The following is a 27396-nucleotide window of genomic DNA, read 5'->3' as shown; positions in this document are numbered from 1 at the left end:
ATATGATATTGTTAGTGCTCCACAGTGAAGCATCATAGAAGCAATCACTTTAAAATCATCAATAGCAAGCAAAACAATGTTTAATATGTTCACTCTGCAACACAGGTCTTTTTTGAATGCAAAAAAGTGGAACAAGTTTCAGAAAAGAAAATTTGTAAATAATTAACCAACAAAAACACCCACAGCTCAGGCCAACAACTCAATTAAATTCAAAGTTTATTTCAAAATGAATTTTTCTTTCATTAACAGCAGTAGGATATTTTTCAAGATCATCACTTGTATCTTGAAACAAAACTTCGAAGATATTACATATTCATCTGAAATACATCAAACATTATTGAGCCTGAAAGTATACAAAGAAAGTCCTTATTTCCTTTGGGTGAACAGTTACTATAAAGTCCTCTGAGGTCTCTGCGCTGTTAAAGAATTCTGTAAAACACAAAAGCATTGGTAATTTATTAAAGCAGCTTTACTCAAATGGACATGTTATTCTATCACATCAATTTTAACACATCCATTTCCTAAAAGCTGGTGTGAGCAGATTGTCCTCCCTAAAAACTCTAAGTAGTATAGAGCTTAAGATCTACCCATTCATAATATTAAAATATACAACAATTTCTCTTTTCACACACTGACTCACACAGAAAACATACAATGACTCCTCAGTCATGCACCTTTTCTTCATCATGAATAAAGAGCAAGCAAGCTCTGAGTTGCAGGTCAAACAGAGCTTTAAACTCTCACCTAGCCCATTCCAAAACCTCTGCAAGCTTTTTTCAAGGCACAATATGTATGTAAGTGACAGTAAGGACATTGTCCAAGGAACTAACTGGAATGAGAAATAAAATGAGGTTACCCACAGCATTGGATCTGAGTGTCAGCACTAACTTGACTAATATCTACAGAGTCCTTTAAGCTGATTAAAGCAGAGATTTTTAATTGCAGCTGTGTGTTTTTCTGCAGCATAGGCTTAAGCTTAGATAAACACAACTCATCAGCATCTGACAAAACCAATCCATGTCACACATGTGAATTCATAAAGTAGCCATTTCTGTCTGGACAAGGAAAACTCCAGAAAGACTCCCAGGTTTTTGACACTTCTAGGCAAAACAAGCTATCAGAAAAATCCAATGGTCTGGTACTTGCAGGGAATCTTAGCTAAATGTTCCTTCCTGCAGGTTGTGACAGGTACCAGCCAGAAATAATAAATTTCTAATAGTGCAATTAAAAAAATATTTTTAACTAGAATAATCATCAAGCTTCAACAGTCAACAACAATATGGACACCAACCACTCTATTCCACCTACTTTTGCCTGGATATTGTGCAGTTTTCCATTTCCACCGCTCCAAAGTGTTCACATCCCAGGTGCCTGTGAGGGATCGCTCTTCCACTGCTGTCACTGATCCCAGTCCCTTCAGCAAAGACTGTGAGTAAAGAAAACATCAGGAATCAAACAAGAGTTCATAAACAATAGTATCAACTCACCAGCCTAGTACACAGTAAGACCACACAGAATTCTCAACTCTAGTATTGGCGTGTTAATTAGAGCAGACAGACTTTAAAAATCTGCAAGGTCATGCAACACAAGGGCAAATACAGATTCATCAGGCTTCAAACTAAGAAGCTGAGGTGCTGAAAGCTTCCTCTGTATTCTAGTACAGAGTCTACTAAAAGGGCTGAAACTCACACTCCTGTTTTTACTGAAACAGGGAATCCTACCCATTGTTCCCCATGTTTCTGTCATGACAACAAGATAATAAACCCCTGCCATGGAGTATAAAGCAATCTACTTTCATAGGAAAGACCAAATAAACATGAAACTGAAAAAAAGCGAGTACATGACGGAAGTGACAAAGTTTGAACAGCTCACAGAAATAAACTGCAGGGGAAAAAAAAAGTTTTCCTTCAATTCTGTCCACATTTCCTTAACAATAGGTGCAATCTTCAATAACTAAGGAAACAACAAAACAGGATCCTACTCTCTGCACTGGTTAAGGCACTGCAGGAAATGCTGCACTACCAAGAGCTCAGCAGAACCAGTCCTACCCATATTTAGATCTTCATGCTGTACCTATGGCAACTTCATTGGAAGTAATGGCTTCTAAGGGTTGCAAAGCCAAGTAAGAAAAAAAGGCTCACCTCCCTCTGAGGTTAAAGTTCTACTAATACTTTCGTATCCATCTTTTATGTACTAAAATGTGTCATTCCAGGACCATTTCTCTCTGGATTAAAAACACCTCATTTATCATTCTGTCTTGAAGGGAACATTTACCTTTAGATCTACCATCACAGGCTGAGACAGCACAGGATCCTCTCCAACTTCATACAAGTGTCTAATTCTTAGCAGGACACGACTGAAATCTGCATCACCTTGCTTCTGTTTACCTTCAAAAGAAATCAAAATGCATATATTTTCTGACTTTAAAATTAAACCCAAGCTTTAAACTTTCTTTTTAAACTTTAAACTCTCATCATTTGAACTCACTTCTTATTTCTTAAAGTTAGCAAGAGGACTAATACCAGGAAATAACCAGCTCCCACTTTGACAGGAATGTCACTAATAGGCATGACAGACTCATGCAGGAGAAATATTTTACTACTTGAGCAGAGAAATAATACAGAACAATTAACTTCTTTGACTGAGGAATTTAACACTTTGAATAAATAAAAGTACTAGCCACAGAAGAGAGGAAAAAAGAAAACCAGCTTATTTAAGTGTAACATCCATCCACCTTTTTGAAGGCACCTACCCATGTGGATGCTGAGGACCTGCTCTGCATGATTGGAGCTGTACCTCCACCCTGGAATGCTCAGAGTCTGGAGATGAAGATTAGGTGGCACAGTTACAGGCAAATCATCAACTGTATTCCGCTGAAGTCGACTGGGTAGCTTTGGTTTATATCCTCCATGAAAAATAAAGCAAAAAAAAAACCATTAAACATCCATCACACACACAAGCCTGGCTAGGGCACTGTCAAGGGTAAAGGGCTTTCTGCTTATTCTGCCAAGGCAGAGGCAAAGTAGATTATATGCTTTCTCCTCCAAGACCTTCCAAGATACAAAGCAGAAAGCAGCATGATTTTAACTGCTAGAAAAGTCTATCAGAGCTTTCCACAAAACAAATTTCAGTTTGAAATGTCACTATCAGATTTCAGTTTTAGTTGATAAGGCAAACAAATATTTCTAAAAGAATGGTCATTTAGGACTCAGCATCCAAGAAGCTAATATACAGGCACTATCTAATTTGCACTAATTCCCTGTGTGAACATTTTGTTCTCATTAGATGCTTTAAAATTTATTTTCCTCTGAAAGTAGAGATAATTATATAACAAGAGAAACGCTTCATATACTTGGACAATATCCACGTTTGAAATTAATGCAAAGTAATTAGCAGGCTCTAAATCTGCCTCCTAACTCACTATGTACTAACTTTGCCTCACAGGAGGTTGAATCTGCATTTAAAAACTCAACAGCATAAATCAAAGCAACATAAACAAACCCTTCAGATGCTAAAGATAGCACAGGAAACTGAATTATTACCTGATAATGCTCCAAAAATTACTACTGGCCTATGCTCTAACGCCAGTGCACTTGTCCGATACAAAGTATTGGTGGCAGCCTTGGTTCCTAAAATAAGCCAAATGACAGGGCGAACCACTGAAGAGTCATTCAAAGTGAGATTGTTATTCAGATTCCACGGAAGGTTGTTCCATATTCTCCTGTGTAGCATCACCTGTATTGGAAAGGCAAATGTCACAACAGGAATCAGCCATCAGCAGTCATGCTGTATCATCAGCAGCCATGAAATTATGGTCACTAGAAAGAGAAATAAAAATTTATATGTCACCTCGACTTGTCCATTCCCTTGACTTGATACACCATGAGCTCTTTCTGCAAGCAGCATCAGCCTTGTGGTATCATCTTCAATGTAGGCAGTCTGGACCATAGGGTAATAGTTCTGTAAACACACAGCAAACCAGGCAGAGATAATATTAGCCCAGGAAATGGAGAAGAAAGACACAATTGGGTTTGGATTACACCTCTGTGCCTACCCGAGCCACTGTGTTATTCACATATGCCTCAAACGGTCTTTTCTGCATCTGATACCCATTGTTGTCAGTGTAGAGAAGTTGTCCGCTGTTCAAATTTGTGCTTGTTCTTAGAATTGCTTCACGATTTAATTCCAAAGGCCCAACACTGTATTCTTGCTCTATTCTATGGCAAAGCAGCTTCCCATCGTAGCCTTCTGGTACTGAAAACAGCCTGGTGTACACTGCATATATATAGTCCTGAGAAGTAACATTGCTGTAAAAATGAGAGAAAGGATGCAGTGTTTATAAAGGGGAGCACTTGACTAGTTATGACAAAACTTGCAAGGCACACATGATGTCATCCTACAGAGACAACTTTCTCGCCCATTTTCTATTTATTTCATGTACAATTATTTTTAATTTCAATTTAACTTCCAAATATACATATATTAAACCAGAATAAGTGATATCCTGTAAGTTTCCTTCACATTACAAGTGTCAGGAGGATTCTTCATTTGATTACAAGCGCTCTGTTTTTCTCAAAATTAACAACAAATTACAAAATTATTATGACTCCCTAATCAACATATTTACATTGTACAGAATACATGCATTTTTTCAACCTGGGTGACATCAACTTTGAAGCAAGAATTCCACACTACTTTCCAAAGGTTCTTCTCAACTACAATCCTTGAGCAATGCCTTGAGCTCACAATTTAGAAGAAACTGCACAGAAGTAACCTCATACATATCTAAACATTCCAGTGAAGTGAAGCTGTAATGGTGCTGTACCTGAAGAAATACTGCCGTATCTCTGTCATCAAGCTTCCAGACATCACCTCCAACCCCACTGCTTTTGCTACTGGAACAGCTGAAGCATTTGGAGCAAATAAGTAGTTATCTGAAGTGGGTCCTTTCTTTGTGTCTCCATTTACATGGTACTCAAGGAACTCCTGGGTGAGCTGGACAGTCTGGTTTGTCTCCCTGAGAATCCACAGAAGAGTAAAAATCATAAAACTTACAAATACATTTTGTACATGATAAATGCAAAGCTGAACAGCAACAGGAATGAGACTGGAAATGTAAGGACAAAAAACTGTTTCCTCACAGTGGACTGATTTTGTGAGGCTGAGTAAGTGAGGACAGCAAAGAATTAAAGTGCTTCCCATTAAGATATATGTCAGTTTGTAAGCAAATGGAGTTTCCATGTAATTTTCTATTTTCGTAGAAGAGAAGTATCTTGATATTAAACATTGTCTATATTACCTCATTGTTTTGATGCCAGAGCTGCTACAGGATTAAAACTAGTCATTTCACAAGAATGAGGTACACTGCACTGCCCTAATGAATAATTAGGTTCATTTAACTTTGAAGCTAGGTAAAATCAGCATGATGCAAGTTTCCATGTCTAACACCAGTAACAATAAAACCAACAGGGTAGCAACATTTACAATCACACACTACCTACTATATATCCTCCTCTCTTCACTGAAACTAACAGTTTAGCTATTCATTACTTATTTTCACAATTTTTAGAAAGTCATATGAAGGCAATTTTAAATGCTGCTATCAGCTGCCTGCTCTGCCTTCGGCAACTTGCTGTAAAAACAGGAAAAATCACTTCATTTAGCATATAAGTTTATACTGCCAAACATTTTATCTCGTGTTAATACAGCTACCCACAATTTGTAATAACTGAGGAGAACATCCAAGTGTTTTCTCCTACTTCTCTTATGAGGAACTTTCAGTACAGGGGCAGGATCTAGAAGTTCTAACTGTTGCAGTTGCATGTAAAAGGCTTCACAATCAAAGACTCCCATTTTTTTCAACCTGTCCTCCCATTCTGACCTGTGAGGCCTCATTCTTTTCCATTATCCCACTGCAAACTTTCTGAAATTCAAGCATTTTGAGCTTTTCTGAAGGCCTGAAAAGAAAGTGATTATCTCATTTCCTGTAGAGGCTGAATTCCAGCTCTTGCTGCCTGCAAGAAAAACTGGAATCTGAATTTAGATTTTTATTCTTCTGCACTATATTTCTCATAGAATCTGGAGACAGTGATGATCTGGAGGCACTCTGATAAAATACTTACTCGAGGATTTTCAGTTAAGGTCCAGCTATACTTTGAAAGCTGATTTTAATGATACTGGACAACAAGTTCTTGCTCTAGGAGGCAGAATTATGAACAAAACTGCAGAGGTGAAAGAGATCTAGCTATCACCACACCAGTGTCAAAGGGGTCAAATATTCCATCACTATAAAATAGGTGACAATCTGAATCCTGAGCAGGCAAAGCACAGCACAACTGCACAGAAGCTGAAGAAATTTGGTCAATTTGCATCAGCGGAGAAAGATCATCTGAAAACCGCAAATCTCACCTAAATCTTGATAATTCTTCCATTTTACCTACCTGATCAAATGGAAATGCCTTAGTTAGAAGCTTCCTTTCAAACAGTTTTGTAGCTTTCTACCAGAGAAAGAGTGATATGGGACTTGAAAACACTACTTAGTGTTTTTCACTTAAGACTTATTGTGCAACCATAGCATATGTGCATACTTAGTAATTTTTAATAAAAGTGAACATTAATAGCCCTCTTCTGTTCTAAAATTCTAAAATTCTGCTGATATACTAGTTATTACTATGATATGTCATCTCAGACCAATTGCAAAGTTAAATAGGGCAACATCACGCACACAGTATGGAGTCATGCCTGTGTTAGTGTTGAAGTGTCCTGTAAAAAGGAGGGCATGTGAAGTGGGGATAAAAAAGAATTTTAAAGACTGTAAAGAACATTTTGTTGAGTTTTGGAATTAAGACACATAATACAGCCCACGGACTAATTTTTATGAAGTGTTTTACAAAATCTGAAACATTATTGAAATAAGCAGGCAATCTCACCTCTCTGTAATGCTGTGCATCAGGTTTGTGTTTTGGTCAAACACGATTTGGTAGCAGTTGTTGACCACAGGGAACAACTTTTGATTTTGGTGATCTGCACGAGTCAAGTCTCTCCGCTTGTACTTGATTGAGCTCCCAATAAATGCAGACTGTTTACCATCCAGGGGTTTGATACTGTATTTTCTGTAGCTCAGACCACTTATTGCAACTAGAATATACAGATCATAGGTAGACTGGGATTCCACGGAGCTTTGAACCTGTACATTAGCAAACAAAAAAATTCTCCATTACAGAAAATTAATTAGTAAGGCAATTATCTTCCTGTGTTGTAAGCCCTAAATTTAAAAATTAGCTTCCACTTTAATAATAAGTTTCTAAACATGCCATTCTTATAATTCTAAATTATAATGTAGATCCATGCTGCTTTTAATTGGGAGCCTGGTGAACTTGGATTAAGCTGAGTGTTTCGAGCAAAGGAAAGAAAGCCACTAAGCAAATTAAAGGGTTATTTTAATGTGAACATGGAATCATAGATTTAAGATCACACTGCAAAATGTCTATATGAGCAGACATAGTCATAAATTAAATTGATCAGTCAAATGACAGAAAAGAGATTGAAACACAAGAGACATTACTAGTGCAAAAAAAGAAAACTCATGACAAGAGGAGGAAGCGCCAACATGCACCCTCAACTTAGGGAAGGCTCATGGAAAGGAGGTAGAAGCATGTAACATCCTTTTCAACAGTAAACAACACCAGTATTATGTGACACTCACATACCTTAAACAACAGTTTTAATCATCTTTCAATTTACATGTATCCTATTCACTAACGTTATACACTTTAGTACTACTTTTGATTTGGAGAAAGAAAAATGTGACTAGATAAATACTGAACAGATTCTATGGACAAAGAGGTTAGTTATGACTAAAAAGCAATTCAAGCAAGCTGTTTGTACCATTCCACTGTGGACTGACATATGTCCAGTTACACCACAGACAATCTAACAATAGTGGCATCAACAGGGTCTTCTCTCATTCTCTCCCTTCATGATACTCATGCATGTGGTGCAGAAGGCAGCAGAGCACTTGAAAAAGCTTCAATTCGTCTCAGCCACATATTCACACCAATGTCTTGAGCTAATGTTTTATTCTTTACAAAAGGAAGGAGTGTGTAATCTAAATGCACTTTTGAACTGCACATACTGGAATTAAAAGACCCAAAACCACCTTGTCATAACTGCTAAAGACACTTCACCTAGCCTCAAGTGACTATCCAGATGCATGTAAGAGTAACTTCTAGCAACAGAGAATACAGATCAACATGGTACAGAAAGTTTTACCTTTTTAAAATAAGGGTAATGTGCCTTTAGGGCATCCTAAATCTTGAATAAATGCCTTGAATAAGTGTCAATCTTGTATCTTACAAGACTGAAGTAATTCAGACAGAATGACTTCTGGGAGGTGACTGACAGGCAAGCATGATCATGTGCTAACCCAAAGAGATTATGGTTTCCAGATAAAGGCAGGATGGTCTTATGCCATCACATGTACATGTACAGGAACAAGGGACAGCTGCTGTGCATCACTACCTGACTACAGTGTGCTTTCATGCACAGTCACACTCATAAGGCACAGGACACAGAAACTGTGCAGCTGGCAGAATTTGCTGAGCTATCTGGCATCTGAGGGACAGAAGAGAGCATCTGGAATTGCATCAGGCCTCTTCAGGCCTTATGTGCAGGAAGCATTCCAGGAGGTTTATCAAGCTACTGATGATGATGCATTCTGTACAGCAGATGCTCCTAAGAAATGCTAGTGCTAGCTTTCACTTGAGGCCACTTTCTTCCCTCCCAGGGAACAGCTGGTTGTGTCTTGGAGCTCAGCTATGACAGAATGAGCCATCAAATGATAACTGACTGACACCAGTTTCTAAGACCTACATTTCTTAATTCTTTTCTTCTCCCTCCCCAAGGCAATCTGCCAGTTGTACAAACAGGGCTGTCAATTTTAAGGCAGTGCTTCAACATAAAAGGATTTATTTGAAACAGTGTTTTTTAGAGAAAGAAAAATAAGGTAGGAAGCACCAGGTCACACACAGCAGACAGACAAAGGACAAACCAAACATACTACAAGAGCAGCAAGTCCTTTTGGACAGTTAAAAAAAGTCTCTCTGTTGAGACAAGAGGCAAGTAAAAACAACCCTTGAAGGACAAGTATGAAAATCACAATTCGACAGGAGGTAGAAAACTGACAAATGAGAGAAAAATAACAGAAAGAAACAAAGTTGAAGTACCTGTGCTGGCACAGACTGTCCCAGTTCATCATATACACTCATTTCCTCACTGCTGACAGAAACTGTGACAAAGGTAGTGATGTTCCATGCCAGTGGGTTATAGACAACAACATACTGGTCAACATCCGTACCACCTTTGTGCATGCAAACAAACAAAAGTGGCAGTCACTACATTATGTATTTTTAAATGTGGTATTAAAAAGTATTTAAGAAATCTGTCTAGGTACAACCACCTTACAAAATTTTAACATAAAACTCTGCAGTAAAACTTCAGGATAGAAAAAAGGAAAACATTTTATAGCTCTTCATAAAAACTTCTGCTTTATTCTTCTATTCTCTGCCCAATCAAAAAAGACCATGTATTCAGAAAATGACACCTGAGTTGAATGTAAATGTATTTAGTGAAGATAAGCTGCTTACAACTCATTGTCATGCAGTATTAACTTTATCAGAGTTATACAGAAGATCAAATGAGAATCCCAATTTAAAAACAGCCAAATTGGTCTGTTGCACAGCCCCCGGCACTGCTTACATCTGACAGTTTAAAAAGTTCCCAAAGTAAAGATAAAAGGGACCGTACAGTCTTTAGAACAGACTTCTTAAAAATCCTTATACATTTTTTACACAAGCTGGCAGTACATTATAGCAAGACCATTTCTTGACTCTGACTGTGCTCCTTATCATGCAGTGCTCTATTGCAGAGTAAAGTTAGTTTAGTGACTACTCTGATCAGCACATTTGTTTTACATTTGAGGTCTGAATCTGAGAGCCAGGTCTAATATATGCACTGAGGTAGAGTTCTATCTAACATCAGCTGAGAAATCCTGGGTCTCATAAGGCAAACAGGATTTTCTAGGCATGGCTCACAGAACTTAGATGTACGTAATATGGCAATTGTTTTGGAGGGAAACATGATAGCTTTCATAAGGTAGCTTAAAAATTGGAAAAGCTGTGCAGAAAGTACCTGGTTTTCCTGAGCCTGTAGTGTAAACAGAAGAATAGACCTCTCCATTCTTCTTTGCACTGTTGACATCAAATATTATGGAAGCCATTAGCTTCTTTACGTTGAGCATTCCATACATCAAGTTATTCATGTACATGTCCGTCACCTTGGGAGACTCTGTGCCTGTTATACCATCGTGGTGCTGGACCTTATATTTAAAAGAAATTTGAAAGGTGCAACAGGATGACAGCTTCAGGTTTGCATTTGTATTAACATAACAGTCAACTAAACTTCTGACACATAACTTTACAAAATAAGGAATGACAGCTATATTCAGATTCACATTTTGCCCACTCTAGATTCCTACAAACTGCATGAAATGGTCAAAGACAAGATGCGTACAGATTTCCCTCTATACATATTCCTCTTTTAATATAATAAACTTACATCCTTAGAGGAAAAAACCCAAACAAGTTACCAAAACCCAGAATGCAGCAAATATACTGTAACAAGACAGTATTTTTCATTTCCTACTTAGGTCTGGTCATTACCTTAGCAGACAAAATAATTATTGACAGCACTGAGGACTGAAAATGGTTAATGATACAAGGCTAATCACTTAGCTGCTGAACTTTGAAGAAACAATTCCATCCTTCCTCTTCTAACTTGCAGCAGTAGAGATTATCAGTAGTTTTCAATTAGTTCCATTTTTATTTTGTTTTTATTTACTTTTAAGAATAATTTTGTAAATAATAAAAATAACACTAAGAAAGCGAATCTCATAAGCAAAGTTTCAAACCACATATTCACTGGTTGAAGAAAACATTTGCCAGTAACCACGTCTTGAATGCATGGTTAAGAGGCTGAAATCATGTTTCAAGACAGCTTTTTGAAAACCTGTTTATTTTTACTTACGACTTGCAAAAGGGGGAAAGTTATTTCTGAAAATACAAAAGCAACTTTGAGACACTCCAGCTGAAATGCTTATGCAAACTTTTCATTTGAAAAATAAACATTTTCATTCAAAATAGAAAATAGATCAATCTTTACCTCTGACACTGCCCATCTGAGACTCTTAAGTTGCTCTAAGGCTTTACATTTGCAAATAGAACCTTCTGGGTGTTTCCGGACATACTGTGTGAAGAAGGATTCTCCAGCATAAAGCAGCGAACTCGCTCTCCTTGCAACTCCTTTTAATGTGCTCCGAGAAGTGTAAAACCCAGTCCATGCCTGGAATGGCTCTGTTTAGAGTGGAACAGATCCAATACACATCAAAATACCACTTCATTTATTCTACTGCTACTACTGCTGCTACTACTACTAGTGTATTCTAACATGAATCCTACTGGGGATTTACACAGCAGCCATCAAGTAGAAAGGTCATAAAGCCTGCAGAGAAACTCAGCCAGGAACATGCATTTTGAAAAACTATCATCTCTCCTACAGGCCTAGTTACATGCAAGTTTGATACAAAGCCAGTACCAAGCAAATTAACCTATGTTTATGAAAATTTCTCCTTGTGGATTTGCACAAAAGAATTTTTGAACTTTCACTGAAGTATATATTATTATTATTAGTTGTATATATTATTACTATTAGTTGTTAATAAAATAGATTTTTATCTTTGGTAACTGCTTGATACATGCACTCTGCATTTCAACCTTCTAGTCAAAGGGATTTAGCTTAAATTTAATTTCCTCAACATGGAGTAGAAACAGTGATATGATGCCTCCAAACTACTGCAGCCCTTTAAAATACATCAAAAGATGCCCTCAAGTGGTTACTGGAAAGTATTTCAACTTTCTGTTTAATGTTTCAGTATCCCACAGAGTGAACTAGGAAAACAATTTTTTGTTTATAAAACCACCTTAGGGGTGGAAGTGCTCATTTAGGGGCAATTTCTTTTAAAATACACTAGTGATAAATAGGTTTTCCAGAAAGAAATTGCATAAAGTGTTTTCCAAAGAGCGTACAGGCAACTGTAATAATTTATCAGCCCAAGATCAAAGGCAATGATTAGAAATAGGATCTTTAGCTCAAAAAACTTCAGGAAAAAATATTTTTGGCCTGAAAGGTGCTAGAAGCTTAATCAAGAATTAATTCCATTTTACGTCTCAAAGTTACAAGCAGAAGAACCACACATACATATCAGCACAGTACAATGAATGCAGAGTAGAAGGAAACATTATTTGGGACTCAAAATTTGAGTTTCCATATGTCATAAGTGACACTGAGCCCAACAAGTGACTCACAATAAAAGAGCATAGCAAGAATAAGAGAGGATTAATCATCAAGAAGCAAAACAGCATGTGGGAGAAAGTGCACTCAAATCTATAGTGCAATTGCAAGGCACAGAAAGTCATTTGGGGGAAAAAACTACATCTCTGTGTGGGCACCCACCTGGAACACTGAAGTTTCTGCTATTATGCAAGCTAATAGCAATTGAATCCTGCAGGTAAATTATGCCAAAAGATAAAGGAAAGAGCCCAGATGTAAAAGGGTATTAGCAGTTAGAGCTGGCAATGCTTTTATCAGCAACTTGTTAGATATGACATGATCCCTAGAGGGAGGTGAGGGAGTCAGGGATCTGTCTATGCCATGATTCACAGGAAGCAATGGTTATTTTTATTAATTGAAAAGTTAACAGACACATTACAGAACAGTCTGAAATATACGCACACAGCCAAAAAATGTGATGAAGCAGTGGTAGCTACAATTATACAGAAAAGTGTTTTAATGAAATCAATGGTATTTTAATAATAAGCCAGGCAATAAAATAAATTAATGAGTTCAGAAATTGAGAAGTTGGCTGTGTCTTCTCTTGGGGAAAAGAATTAAAGGGATATTGGATATGGCATGACTTTTTTTTGTATTTTTCTAGTACTTTTCAGCTCTGCTTTAAAAGCTAAGTCAGTTCAGTAGGAAAGATGCAAGCAAGCAACAAGGAGCTAGAAAGAACTTTTGTAACACTGTATTACAAAATTTCAGAAATACTGATGATATATTTACTTGCTCCGACTTCAGCTATGGGAGAATTCTTTCCCACCCCAGAATTTCAAGCTGTTTTCTTTAAAGAAAAAGGCAAGACTTTCTCCTACAAGAGACTTTACATAAGTATTTTGTTCGGATCAGGTCAAAGCTAGTAAGCTTTGCTTTATATAAAACGTTGGATTTGGAGCTCAAAAACAGGATTCCTGATGGATGCAACAAGCATCAATGGGCATTTAAGTCTATATGACCAGATTATATATTTCCTGCAAATACTTAGAGTGTGGCCACCAAACCCTCAACATCGACTGTTTCACTTTGGGAACCCCCATCCCACTGTAGTAACAGAGAACTACCCCAAGAGCTTCCAGATTGCCTTGGTCCCTTGGTTACCTGTAGCTTCTCCAGACATTCACAGATCACCCCACATACACATTTTCCACCTCTGGTTTAAGCTATGCAGTTCTTTTAAACAGTAAAAATGGGACACTGTTCTATTTCGCCACACAGCCATCTTTTTTACATAACTAAGTTGGGATCAATTTATCACCTCATAGAGTGAACAAATTCTATAAGACATTTTTCTTCCTTATTTCTCATTTTCCCTCATTAAAATTTTACATATGTACATCTGAGGCAGACATTAGGCAGCTGTGAACTTAATTACCTGATGAATATGGAAGAAAGTCTTGAGAGTCCCGAATTTCCCATGTAAGATTCCTGCTATAAAGAGCTTGGAAGTAATCACTGACAGTGGCGTACTGGACAGTCACTCCAAACTCAGCAGAATGCTTGTTAATATAATCCACCAACAGGTCCATGTTAGAGTACTGAAGAGATGCATTAAAGAACTGCTTGTCACAGCCCTGAAATTCCAAACATAGAACAGCCAAATGACCTTGGGTCACATAAATAAGGAAAATAATTTTTAACACTAGCCTATGTTTCAGGGGTATTTGTTTTGATTTTGACTGCCCGTATAACTGACACTAGTTATAAAACTATCAAGACTGGGCAGGGTTACTCACACATGAACAAATCATGAAGAAGCATAGTTTTAGAACCATATAGTCTCTCTAATTCTTTACATAGCATTATCACAAATACAGAAACCCAGAAGTTTTATTACATTACTGCAAAACTGTGGCTTTAGATCTAGATGTTATTCAAAACTCCTCCCCATTCCAGCACAATTTTCACTATAGCACAACTACAGTGTTATATTCTGTGTGTTATATTCTACTTCTCACTCACTACAAAAATAATAAATTCAATATAAGCAATATAAGTTTATGACAAAGGAGAAAAACAAATCAGTGACTCAAAGCTGCATCAGTCAGAAAAAGTTTCATTGTAACAACAGATATTGTGGTGAAATAGCCCATAAAGAACACACATAATCCTTTAATATTGTAATTATGAGACCTACAGCATCCATCAAAATTAGAAACTAGACTGCACATTCAGTTTAGGCAAAGTTATTCTTTCCTAAGGACCTGAAAACAGCACGAGCACATCAGTGCTATATGTATGTGTAGGATGCAATTAACACAGCACATTGCTGAAGAAAGCGTTTGGATGACCAAGCTGGGATATGCTTGCTTACAGCTCTAAAATACAAAGCTAAAATACAAAGACTGCATAAGAAAATGGTTATACATCTCTTAGAAAAGACCATGACTACCTAAGTGCCATACGATTTCCTATAATGCTGCAATTTTTGTTAACAAAAACTTTTTGTTGGGCTAAGCAGTTAAAAAAAGATTATTTAAATAGACAAAGCAAAGGGTGAAAAAAGAAGCAGTACTGCAAAATATAGTTATGCAAGAGGTTATCTTTACAGTTTTGTCACTTTTTTTTCTCTATTGAGTAGGGTGGAAGACTTGATAGACAACTGTCAGGCTATACAAGGAAATTTTAAATATCATTACTAGTCATTCATTTAGACCACAATTATTAGAAAAACACTTCATGTCATGTGGTATCACAGCATTTCTGCAGCACCTACTGCAGTAAGTACCATCCACTCACACTCTGAAATGTACCTGTGTCATCTAAAGGAAACACTGAGCAGGCACTTACCCATGGCCACAACACATCCCCTGTCCGGAACCAGGCTGCTCTCTCCTTAATGTTTGCCACCATGGTTTGTGCATACAGGTGGACGTTAGCATCTGTAACTGGGAGACTCATGTTTGGATAAACACCATCTTTTGGTGGATCTGGGAAAGTTGCAAGTCCATTCCAAAAAAATCCAGACCTAAATAGAAGTAGAAAGTAGTAAGCTGTAAACAGGATTTACTCAACTGGGAAAAACACATCAAAAGGTGCTGGTATAAAAAGTACATACCCAGGGAATAAGAGACAAAAAAATTCCATTTATATTCATTGTTAGTATTTAGGTTTAAGCATTTATTTGGGGTGGAGGTAGGGGGAAGAGTCTCCAGTTTTCTTTCAACACTGTGTAAATTTTCAAGTCCCTGCTGCTTGGTGGCATAGAACAGTGAAACCATAGGACAAACCAGCAAGCTTCGTAACAATGAGAATGTTCCTCCAGGTAGACTTGATTTTCAAAGAGTATTTTACTGGATAAGCCAATAAGCAAAATAAAGTTCTCAAAAGTTCTCAAATTTCCTCACAAAATAAATGGCAATTTTCTGTTGCTTTAGTTTATACATGGACAATATATACAATCTCAGCTCAAGATAATGCTGAAAATCTCCCACAGAAAATCAATTAGCAATAGCCCAGTCCCTACTGAGCTTCCTGGAGCTTCTAAATCTTTACTTCCAGGCAGGGAAAAAAAGACCTCAGTCCTGCTTTGGCCATTTTATGTTTACAGTAATTAATTTGTTTCACATTTTTATTCTTTTTTTTTTAATAAGGAGTGACATTGTAAGTTACTCACTGTATTTTAAGTAGATGAAAGCCATACCTATGTTTCGAGCCTCCTGGTGTAAGAAAATAAGTCTGTCAATATTTATTTTTTATGCCTGTGTCACTTTTGAGAATTCAATTGTTAGGTACTGAGCAAACTTCATTTATAATAATGGAAAACTGGGGATGCTTAATAATCCTTACTCCGATCTACAGAGTGTAGACATCTTCTTGACCTACCACACATACAGGAGAAAGCAGTAGGGTGGTTTTGAAAGAAAGCAGTCAAGGAAAATGCTTAAACCGCAGTAATATAAACTCTCAGAAGTGAACAACATTTATGCATATTTGGGAAATCTTCGGACCTGTTTGAAAAAGGTAATTGCGATGGAGTACAGTAGCTGTACTGATCCATAACATGGGTGAAGATCTCCTGTCTTGCAGATAAGGAAGGAGAGCCCTGCCATACAAACTGAAGCTTCTGGAAAACAAGAAAAGGTAAGAAACCATTACCCTTGATGACATTCACAGAAATAAATCATTAACAGCTTAAGACTTCAGAGTTCCCATCTTCCTTCCACCACTTTTAATACTTTTAAGTGCTTTTTCTGAAGATCCAGTGCCAATGGTACCCCAGACAAGGTCACACACTATGTACAGGAGGCCACATCAATGCCTCTTTCCATTAGAATTGATGCAGAAGGAGACGAGGCAGCACAGTGCCAGCATACTAAAATCCAGAGCTAGGCCTGGCTTATCACAGCCATTATACCTCAGTTGTTTCAATGGAAGCTGAAAACCTATATGCTAAAAAAAATCCAGATGTGGTCTGACTGCACTGTAGCCAGTGGGAATCAATGTTTAACTGATGTTAATGTTTAAATTCTACTGAAGCAGAATTTTACTGTTTTGGAAGCCTTCAGACGGTCAAGGGCCAGAAAAAAAACCAACTAGCTGGGCAAAGATTGTCAAAAGCTCATAAAAGATTTCAAAAGAAAGAAAGTATTGCAAATCATTGCAAACACAAGGTGCTAGGTCCAGGCTTCACTAAATTCAACATGAATTCTGTTGTCTTCTTCAGAGACACCCAAGTTTTACCCAAGATTCATAAAAACTGCTTAGTGCCCAGAACATAGTGGTAAAAACCCCTTTTTTCACATAATGTAGTGAGTAAAACTGATGACACATCGGGGTCCAACAGTGATATGAAAAGCATTTACTGTTTATGGAACACTGTGAAAGAGAAGGCAGAACTTGAAACAAAACCTGAATTCAGCAAAACCATAACCAGCTGCCACTTTAACTGATCCAGTATAGTTAATTTTATGGGCACAAATAAATGTTCCAAGCAGGACAACACTGTGCCCAAAGGTTACACTTTAAAACTGCTCACATAAAATCTAACAGATACAAGATTTTCTCAGGAAAAGCTGGAACTAATACATATCTCTGCTTCAAACACTCCTAATTCAGTGTCCATTTAGACTTGCCCACTTGCCCACAGTTTGTGTCTTCTTCAGGCTAGACAACATTTTATCACTGACCAGAAATCATGAAGACATTAATTGACCATATAACCAGATTTAATGTTTCACCATTACCATATGCAATCAGCAGGTCCCATTTAAACAAGAAATACCTACATTTTCTTGCAGAGATGACAGAGATTCTTATCTTAATGTCATGGTTTAGATTACTGTGAGTAGAGGCCAGCATTGGTTTCATTCCTAAGGGTATTTTTACCTTGTTTTTCTGCATGTCAGCCTTCAGATCATAGTCGATACGAGAAATAAGATGAGCATTGAAACCAGCCAGAGCAAAAAGAGTTGGTGTTGTAGCTGAAGCTCCAAAAGGATCAACGTGCCAAGAAAACTGAGGCCTGAAGCCAAAAGTTTCATACAAAAACCCATGACCCTCTGCAATGCAAAATTTGTTTAGGTTAGGAACACTTCTAAAAGTTAATTTTGTAAGTTTAATAGGAATATTGTGTTACAGGTAAGCACTTGAAGGATAGCTTCTTTTTGCTGTTTCTCAAAGCATTCAAAGTTTCAGGAATTCAATCATTCACAGCAAAAAGTTTCATACTGACAACGTTTATATTGTTTTGCCAAGTATAACTAACATTACAAAAAATAAATAACAAAGAGCAATTATGATTAGAGACAAGTCTTGGAAAAAGTACATGGAGACAGATCAGGTTAAGGCTAATACCAGGTTGGAGTCTGCATGAAAACAACAACTGGGGGCTTAGTTTAAGTCTGCTCTAATCATAAAACTCATTCTCAGAAAATTTCAGTCTCATGTTAATGACAACGGGACAAGGAAGAAAGCCATCTAAACAAAACTAGCATGAATATGATTATCGGCCATATGAAAAGAAAAAAACCAAAGGTTAATAGTGAACTTGACACAAGATATTATTTACAACTAATGTTACTAACATAGTTACTAATGTTTCTATTATAGAAATGAGTTTTGAAAAAAAAAAACCCCCAAACTAGGAAAGCCCACACAATAGCATGAACCCAGAAAAATAATTTGAATCAAACTGTAAAAAGAAACAGGAAAGCAGTAGATTTTATTTGGAACTCAGGTATTATTGCACTTGGATACTCATCATTAAAAACAAAGAGCAAAAGAAAAAAAATGCAGATACTTATTTCATAGTTACAGAATTATGTTCAGAACTATCTGAAAATGCAATCATATCTTCCCTGGTTTGGAATAACTCCATTTCAAATTTTAATATCACATTTGAATAAGTGAGGCTGCAAGGCATCTTTTCACTTAGTCTTTCCCTTGGTTAATGTCTTCCCTAGCTAAAATGGTCACAATGTGTTTAAGTATTCTTACAGGAGGCATATTTGAAGCAGAGTTTTCTAGGCTCCTCCACAAAAGACAGTAGAAAACATGAAACCTAGACTGCAAATGTCTTCTCAACTCGAACTCCACATAATCCATTTTCTTTGTATGTTCTTAAACTGAGCAGAGTGCTTTCAGGAAAAACAAATGAGAATTTTAAGATACATTAATATTTTTGTTCCATGTTAATAAATTATCAAACTTGTAATTTCTTTTTTTAAAATAAATATTATGTTTACACAGAATGAAATGTTAAATTAGAAATAATGTCTTTTTCAGCTAACTGCAATGAATAGAAAAGCTGTGTTTGTGTTTAAGGATTCTTCAATCATTTTAGTATTTTATTTGGAGAAGTCCTAAGTTCAGTGTTCTAAGCCCATAAAGCAACCTTTAAGTATGGGAGTCAGAGGAGAGATAAATTAATGTCCTCTCATCCTCTTGGCAAGAGTACACTGAGGTATAGAAGCAGCTGCTAATCCTGTGCTCCTGATAAACACTGACAAGCAAGGAACAAGGCCAGTGGTGCTGCGCAGTCAGATGCAGAAAACAACAGAAGTGTTTTCTGGCCCTTTGCTGTCCCATGTAGAAAGCTGCCCAGAGGGTAGCCCTGGAACAGGCAGAGTTTCCATCAGCCATGGCCGCTGGTGCTAACACATCCCTGCCCTGCTACAGCTTCAGGGCATTGAAGAGACATCTCTAGCACAGTGGTGGCACCAGTTATCCTGCTCCTGTTTGCATGAACCAGTGCAAACAAACCTATGTACTAAAAGACTCTTTAAACCATCAGATGAACTGGTGTAACATACACATTAGATGCAAAAAGTTAGAAGATTAAAATGGCAAATAGCACATCTCTTGGAAATAAGCACCTCTTTCTAACAGAAGATGACAATGATTACAAATGGGGGTTTCTTTATCAAGGAAGTCCTTCAACAAATTTTAATTGACCTCAGTGACATTCCCTGGCCCCCATTCTGCAGAAGACTTTGCCTAAACAATATAACTTCCCCATACTCTGAATTGCTACCAGGCTTTTTCTTGAAGATTGTTTCATACCTTCGATTTCACCATAACTATCTTCCCAGGAACTTAAGCTCTCAAACACACACATACACAGAAGACCTCTGCTCCAAACAAGTTTATACCTGACAAACCAGCTTTTGCTAACCTTTGTGCCTCCTGCAGAACTGTCATGTTCTAATGGGGTTTTTTCAAGTAATGATTTTTATATGAGTAACACACCAGCAAGTAAAAAAATAAGAAATGCTTTAATTAGTTCTTATGAAGTCAGAAAATAATACCAATTTTGGAGTGGAAAAATGAAAACCAAACAAAACCTCCAAGGCCGTAACAATGAAAAATAAAAGTTAAGTGCAAATAGGCATACCCGTCAACTGTAAAATTTGATCATCAATTAGTGTCACAGCTTCATCATGCATCACTTGGCCTCCAATGACAAACTCCAGTCGTCCTTCCTGAAGCAACTGATGGACCTGTGATATTGAAATTAAGACACAGAACATAAGCATCATTTCAGTCTTATATACAAAGGCTGCAAATTCATTTGATATCACAGCACATTAACTAGATACAACATTTGTCAAGGAAGCAACTAGGACAAAAAGTGAGATAAAAGGCCGTCTGTACTGAGGCTACCTAAAGCAGAATAATGGAGAAAAGAAGTATTTCATTGTGCTGCACACTGATTTATCCAGCTTACACTGAAACCAGGTAACAGGAACAAAGGATGCACTGCCAGGTAGAACACTGACCTTTTGGTGTTTCTCTGTAGTGCTGTTACTGTGCCTTATTATACTGTCTGAACACCATACACTGCACTGGCAGCAGCCTGTAATCCTGCCTCAAGGCAGACAGAAATGGAGGATTAAAACAGAAGATATTAATGCTTCTCCCAAAATCTTCCTCCTGCTGCATCCAGCTTGGCTTAGAGAAGGCACTTGGTGGCTGGATGAGGGAGCATTATACAATTCCTTGGAAGCAGCAATGGAGCCCCAGGCAAGCAGTAATATGCAGGCTCCCAGGGTTTTAGCTGGAAAATAGATCTGTGGGATCCAGGAGAGAAACAGACTGCCATGACACCATGGCCACAAACATCTCTCCTCAACTCCCTATGCATCTATCTTGCCCTTGGGGCACAGACAAGTTGTGCTTGCTCAACTTGTGACTGACAGAATGCTTTATTAAGAAATAGTTATTCCACAGGTTTGTCTGCCTGAATGACCCACTGCTTATCTTATTTTTTGGTCTTTCTCCTAGCTTAAAAAATGCAAACAGTCTGCTCAACTTTTGGTGGTGGCTTTTTTTTTTTTTTTTTTGGGGAGGGGGGGGAAGGGTGGGTTTTTTTTTTTATTGGCAGGGGAGTTTATTTTCAGCTCCTAGAAACAACAGGTATGCTGACAAGTACAGCCTTCAGCAAATGCTGGATGAAGTGGGGGATGGTGTTTGGAGGGAGGAAGAAATAGTCTATGTCCGTTTCTAAAAGAGTTTGGAAACTTCTGGTTTTATTTTAGCTACTTTAGAAATTCAGAGATATCTCAAACTTCCAATAAGTAAAGTTTATGCAAATACGTATTTTAATCCTCAACTTTATTTTTTTTAATCTGTCATGTAGGATGCCATTTTTAGAGTTATTATGTTTATTTTCCCAGGAACCTTCAGTGTCTACTCAGATAGGATGCCAGATTGTCAATTTTGATTATAATCATTTCTCTCCTTCACAATGTTGTGAAAATGCTTCAGGGCTCAGCATTCCTAAATTAGTTCCAGCCGACTGTGGTAACTGATTAGCATGCTGGGAGACCAGATAACTGATATCTGGTGTCAGCACAGAACTGGCCCTGACCTACATGAAAAGAATCTGTGATTATTATTCCCCATTTGGATACATGTCCAAAATATAACTCTGATCCAAATATGGTGCCACAGAAACGTTTTTTTTAATGTAAGTTTTGTGGAACCACTGAGAGTCTGGAAACACAAAAATAATTCAACTAATTTAAGTAACATCCAATCTTCCTCCTCCCAAAAAAAGCAAAGAAAAGAGTATCTGTAAAGATGAGCACTTTTTCTGATCAGAAGGGGGCAAAAGGAAGGATGAATGGAGGAAACAGATGCAGTAGTACTATAAGCAGCAGGATGCCATGGTGTTAGAACAGATCTGTGATCCCTGCGACCATACTACTATCAACTCATCACTCCATACCAGACAGAAGTGGCTACACATGTTTTTTTTCCCCTTAGTTAAAGCACCCAGGCAACAACCATGGTAAGAAGGAAGGAATGGCTCACACAAGAAAATTCTGTGTAGATAACATGCACTAAGAGCTGGCTGAATACTGCTCAATACAGCCCATCTGGTTGAATACTGCTAGAGTGCATTTCACTCTTACATATTCTCTTGTCTGAATTGAAAAACCAGCTTCTGTCTCCAGGCTGTACCTTTTAATAGTTTTTAATGCTATAGCTCCAATACAAAGCATATATTCCAAAACAAACTAGAAATAAATCCTATATCCCAAGTAAACCACTAAATGACAAAAAAAAAAAAAAAAAAAAAAAAAAAAAAAAAAAAAAAAAAGAAAATTAAAACCACAATGCCTATACCATAGAAAATCATTATGCTAGAGTTCAAGCGGAAAAAGCAGGGCAGTAACCAGAGTGACCTAATTTCAGGGACCAATATTTGCAACTTGCTAATGTTAAAAACATAAAATTTATCTCCAAATTAGAGTTTCAAAGTTAGGCACACAGGTTTAAGAGGAACTTAGTTTTAACTATTTTAATTTTTTTGCTAAGAAACTATAAATTTACTAGAAAGATGAATATACAATGCATAAAACCAACAATTATAAATAATTAGGCCAGGAAACTTAAGCCTGAATCATAGGTACTAAATCTTGCACTAGCAAGGTCAAATGTGATACATGTTATTCTTCTAGGTTCCACATAATAGCAGGAAGAGATACTAGAAATATGGGCCTTGACTTTACATTTGGGTTATAGCAGCTGAATATACTTGAAATGAGATCAACTCACCTTTGAAAGTTGGAGGACTTTCCTGTCCTTCTACAAAGCAGTTCCTATGCTATTTTCTTCCCCACTTACAGTACAGTTCTCTAATTCAACAAATCCACAAGAAAATTGTCCTACAACAAGTGAATATGGGCAGAGTGGCCCCACAAAAACTGCAAACTGCATAAACCCAGCAAAATCTCTCATGCAGAGATCAGCTGTGCACAGGCTGTTATTTGGATAGGGAACATAACAGAAGATTCAAAATTCAGTGAAGGACTATGTTAAAAAACCCAAAAAACAGACAAGAGATGTGTTTTTTACATGATGCTTCAAACATCTGGAACTTTAAACAAACTGAAATGTAAAGAACTGTTGCTCAGACCCTGGTATCAAAAGAGACCATCGAGCTCTGAGTAAGTACCCATGGAAAGCTGCACCTGTATACCCTTTGATTTTAGGATCCAAAATAAATAACCAGCTGCTAGCCTATCAGCCCAGTCTTTGATTCAGTGTGTTTGTTTCATGTCGGAGGAAAGAAGAAGTGACAAATAAAACTTCCCAATGACAATACTAGAAAAAAAACACTGCCATTAAATGTACAGTCACTGCTTTGCTGTTCTATCTCTGTTTACAAATGGCAGGTTTTTGAGCAGTACTTAATCAGAAAGAACAAAAAAGTTCCTTCTTTTGAGCAGTGCTAGGTGTCAGATGTTTTGACAGATATTGGTGCGGCCTGTTTCAGGTTCACCCACATCTTAAAGTAGCATGGCCCCAGATAAGTAAGTTGCTAATGAAACAAGAAGTGTAAAGTGTAAAAAAAATCTTGAGTGCAAAGGTTACTACCTCCTACTGCTCTAATCTATAGCTGGGATTTAACCTCTTGCAACTGCCTTTAGAGTTAAGGTCCTTTAAGTACCAGATTCAGAGGCAGCTTACACCAGACCTGGGTAAAAAGCAAATGGTGAAGTACTTTGCCCCTATTTGTCTCCTGAAAAGAATGTGAATTGTTTGTTAGCAGAAAGCATGGCTCAAGTGCAATTTACCTGCTGCTTCTCTGTATCTGTGGCCACCATGTCCCACCAGAGTCGAAAGAATTCCTGCTCCACTGCAATAAATTTGCGCTGTTTTCCTTTCATTAGCTCTTCTATAACAGTAGTATAGACATTTGCTGCGTAAGCATGCATACTTTCCTGGAAAAAAAAAAATAAAAAATAAGCTCTGTTTAACCTAAATTAAAAGGGCTGTTTCAAACACTCATTAGGCTTGAAAAGTAAGATATCAAAAGCTTCACATTTATTTGCACACTTCCTTTGTACCCTCAAAGATTGAGTTCTGACTACATACAGCCTTTGGCCCTTCTGCTTCAGAAAACATCCTCCTGACTGGGGACCTGACTAGATTAAGGTGTAGTTTCTCCCAAGACCAGTACCAATATGGCCTTCTTTTAGACACACTGGGAGCAGCTTACCCCATTCCTCATTGCTCACCTTGAATCACTGATGCCATGAATGATAATATTTTGCACCAACATAGTTCAAAACCCCACATGCACACTTCATTCTCCCAATCCAGCTCTTCTTTTGATGGCCTGAATTACCAGAATTGCTCCTTCAGAGCAAGTACGACTCTGTGCTGTGCATTACAAGTAAAATGCAGTGATACATCTACTGTAAATTATACTATTATGAAAAATAACTCTATTTTGCCTGATGCTTTAGGATAGAGTAAAACTAAGCTGGTAAAAGAATCTTAGAATGAGTTCAACTGTTGACACAGAACCATCAGTGAAAGTGTGAGATTTTGTGCATCTACCCTATCTTGCTCCTAAAAACACCTCTATTCCAGAATGAGGCCTATGGATTTCTATTGCAATGCAAACGACAGCTGCACCCATCAAATAATCTACAATAGTGTTATACCCTATGATAGGTATCAAATTATCAACACCATGTTAATTTTGAAGTTGTGTACACAAAAAGATACTTTTTGTACACTTACCTCGATCAAAGCAACTTTTGTTGACCAGATCCAGGCTTCCACTTTTTACTTAGTTTTAAAGTAATAATGTCTAAGGACAGTAGCCAACATGTAAGATTTCCTAAGATGTCCTCTTTGTAACAAAGTTATCTGCATGTTGTTGGACAGTTATTTTACACTAATCTAAGTGTAAAACCTAGTGTTATCTACACTATTAAGTAGACAAGATAACACTTATCTACTTAAACTATCGGTACTTAAGAACATGCACCACAAAATGCTAGTTGACACATAGATCTCTCCCCAGTGAAAAACTAACAGCATGATATGTAAAACATGAATACAGAGTTTAAATTTAGGTAAATTTCCTACATGAAAATTACCATTTGAAATAAGGAGATGAGGTAATCCAAATCAGAAACTAACTTTTCCTAGCCCATTGCTTTCCACAACAAAAATTCAGCCACCTTTGTAAAAATGCTCATGCCACTAGAAGAAGGAAAACATTTGAGTATAGGAGAAATGGCTTAAAATATTGTTGGATTTATCTAAATAATTTCTCCCTCGATTATTTTCCTATTGGTCCATAAGTCCATTTTTTGAAATCAAGATTATTAGACACTTAAAACAATATAAAATTGCAACTAATGATTTAACATTTTAGTTTTGTGTTCTCTTATGCAATTTCTGAGTAAGAGTTTGAAGTATTAAAGGAGAATTCATTAATTTTTCCTATAAAGGGGAGACAAATACATGCACAGCAGAGCTAGTGGGTGAGCCACTAGCTCTTTTTTACCTGTTAGGCCTAATGCCATTTCACTCTGGTGAGTGAAGTACCCACAGCATCTTTCACACATAAATGAAAACAAATCATACAAATTAAGAAATGTCACAATCCGAGGTGTCTCCTTAGACCCGAGATCACCTCAGGAGGACATGCAGTGGTTTAAATCCTGGGTTTTCCCAAAGCTGCCAATGAGAGATTGCAGGAGATGGTTTTCAAAGGCTTCAAGGATTGTTTATTGTTTCTTGTCTCAGGAACTCTTTGCCCAGCTAACAGTGGTCTTCTCTGCCGGGCATCCAGGATGGAATCTGCCTGGTGAAGGCAGGGCTTATCTTATATAGTCTAGATTATGTGCTAAATGTTTCTAACAATTTTCCAATACAACACAGTCTTGTTAAACGGTCCAGCTCTGACCCCATCCAATCTAAAAGTGCCAGCGTGTCACCCAGCATGGATGACACGGAGAAGAAGGAGGAAGAGGTATCCACACCCCAAATTCTCCATTTTGGTCACGTGTCCCTTATCACAAACATTCCCAAAAGTCTATTTATCTACGTTCTAACAATCTAATTTACACTTTACTAATTTTGGTGGCTTGCTTCCATTCCCTCTGTGTTGGGAATTTCCCCCAGGGGTCTGAATTCAGCATCTGAGACACCAGGGTCTCATTCAGGGGTCTTTGAGACCCTTGCCAGGGGGATTTTGAGACCCCCAAGGAGGCCAGAGGACTACTCTGGACTCCCACATCGAAGAATTCAGGATTTAGGACCTTGACTAACAAATGTAAAAGGTATCAGGCCCCACCTGATTCATTTTGCTCTGCATCTCACGTATTTAGCAAAAATTAGTTTGTTACTATAGTTCAGAGGTGCTAAGCTCCAACCCCACTCCAGCCACTGAGGACCTGCGATCCTGCTCTCCTCTCTTAAGAAATGGCAGAAGGTTTTCCCGGAGTTTTGGCTTTGTAACAAGATCAACATAAAGAAATCAAAGCCCCATCAAACAGAATTAAGGCTTTCCTTAAAAAAAAAAAAAAAAAAAAAAAAAAAATCCATCAGGAGCATCCTGCTGGACATAGACACACATAAACCCACAGTTCAAGGGCACGGCTCCTAGGCTAACCATGCCTCCTCCGAAGGAGGATCCCCAAACACCAGGGGATGGAGGACACGCCAGGCCGGGCTCGGGGCAGGGGCTGCACCGGCCAAGGATTTGCGCGTTTCTCCGCGGGGAGTTCGGCCGGGAGCGAGCCCCGGGAGCCCGCAGAGAGCCCAGCCCCGTTAGGGCTCCGGGCAGCGCTGCCTGCGGCTCAGCCCCGGCCGCAGCGAGCCCACCCCCCCGTGCGGCGCCCCCGCCGACCTGCACCGTGTACACCCAGCCGACGTCCATGTGGCTGTGGGCGACCACGAAGGCGCGCAGCTCGCCGGCGGCGCGCGGGAGGAGGGCGAGCAGCGGGAGCAGCGGCAGCAGCAGGAGCGGGCTGCGAGGGGGAGCCATGGCGGCTGCGGCTCTCCCGCCGCACTTCCGCGTCCCGCGGCGCCGCCTCCCCGCCCGGAATTAAATAAATAAATTCAGCGAGGGGCAGGAGGCTCCTCCGGAGGCCCTTCCGAGGCCCGAGGGGCGGCTCCGCCTCAGCCCCGGGCGGCGCCGCGGGTGCGAGTTGGCCATAGCGGGCTGAGGGACGGGGCCCGCAGCGCCTGGGCGGC

General features: G+C 38.3%; 1 protein-coding gene across 1 annotated transcript; it reads right to left on the bottom strand.

The window, feature by feature from the left end:
* Positions 1 to 199: 199 nt before the first annotated feature.
* Positions 200 to 27396, bottom strand: MAN2B2 (mannosidase alpha class 2B member 2). The gene is made up of 19 exons (XM_056489498.1): positions 27050 to 27396; positions 23973 to 24119; positions 20282 to 20387; positions 17776 to 17948; positions 16398 to 16513; positions 15238 to 15415; positions 13823 to 14021; positions 11218 to 11408; positions 10189 to 10375; positions 9225 to 9358; positions 6930 to 7186; positions 4826 to 5017; positions 4055 to 4307; positions 3850 to 3960; positions 3543 to 3735; positions 2753 to 2905; positions 2275 to 2387; positions 1309 to 1426; positions 200 to 429 (listed from the first exon to the last, which is right to left on the bottom strand). Exons 1-19 carry the CDS (start codon positions 27185 to 27187, stop codon positions 335 to 337), a joined length of 3054 nt encoding a protein of 1017 aa, XP_056345473.1. The 5' UTR covers positions 27188 to 27396; the 3' UTR covers positions 200 to 334.

The sequence above is a fragment of the Oenanthe melanoleuca genome, chromosome 4, assembly GCF_029582105.1.
Source record: "Oenanthe melanoleuca isolate GR-GAL-2019-014 chromosome 4, OMel1.0, whole genome shotgun sequence".
NCBI lineage: Eukaryota > Metazoa > Chordata > Aves > Passeriformes > Muscicapidae > Oenanthe > Oenanthe melanoleuca.
Note: the sequence above shows the minus strand (reverse complement) of the source record. Positions and strands in the feature narration are given on the sequence as shown.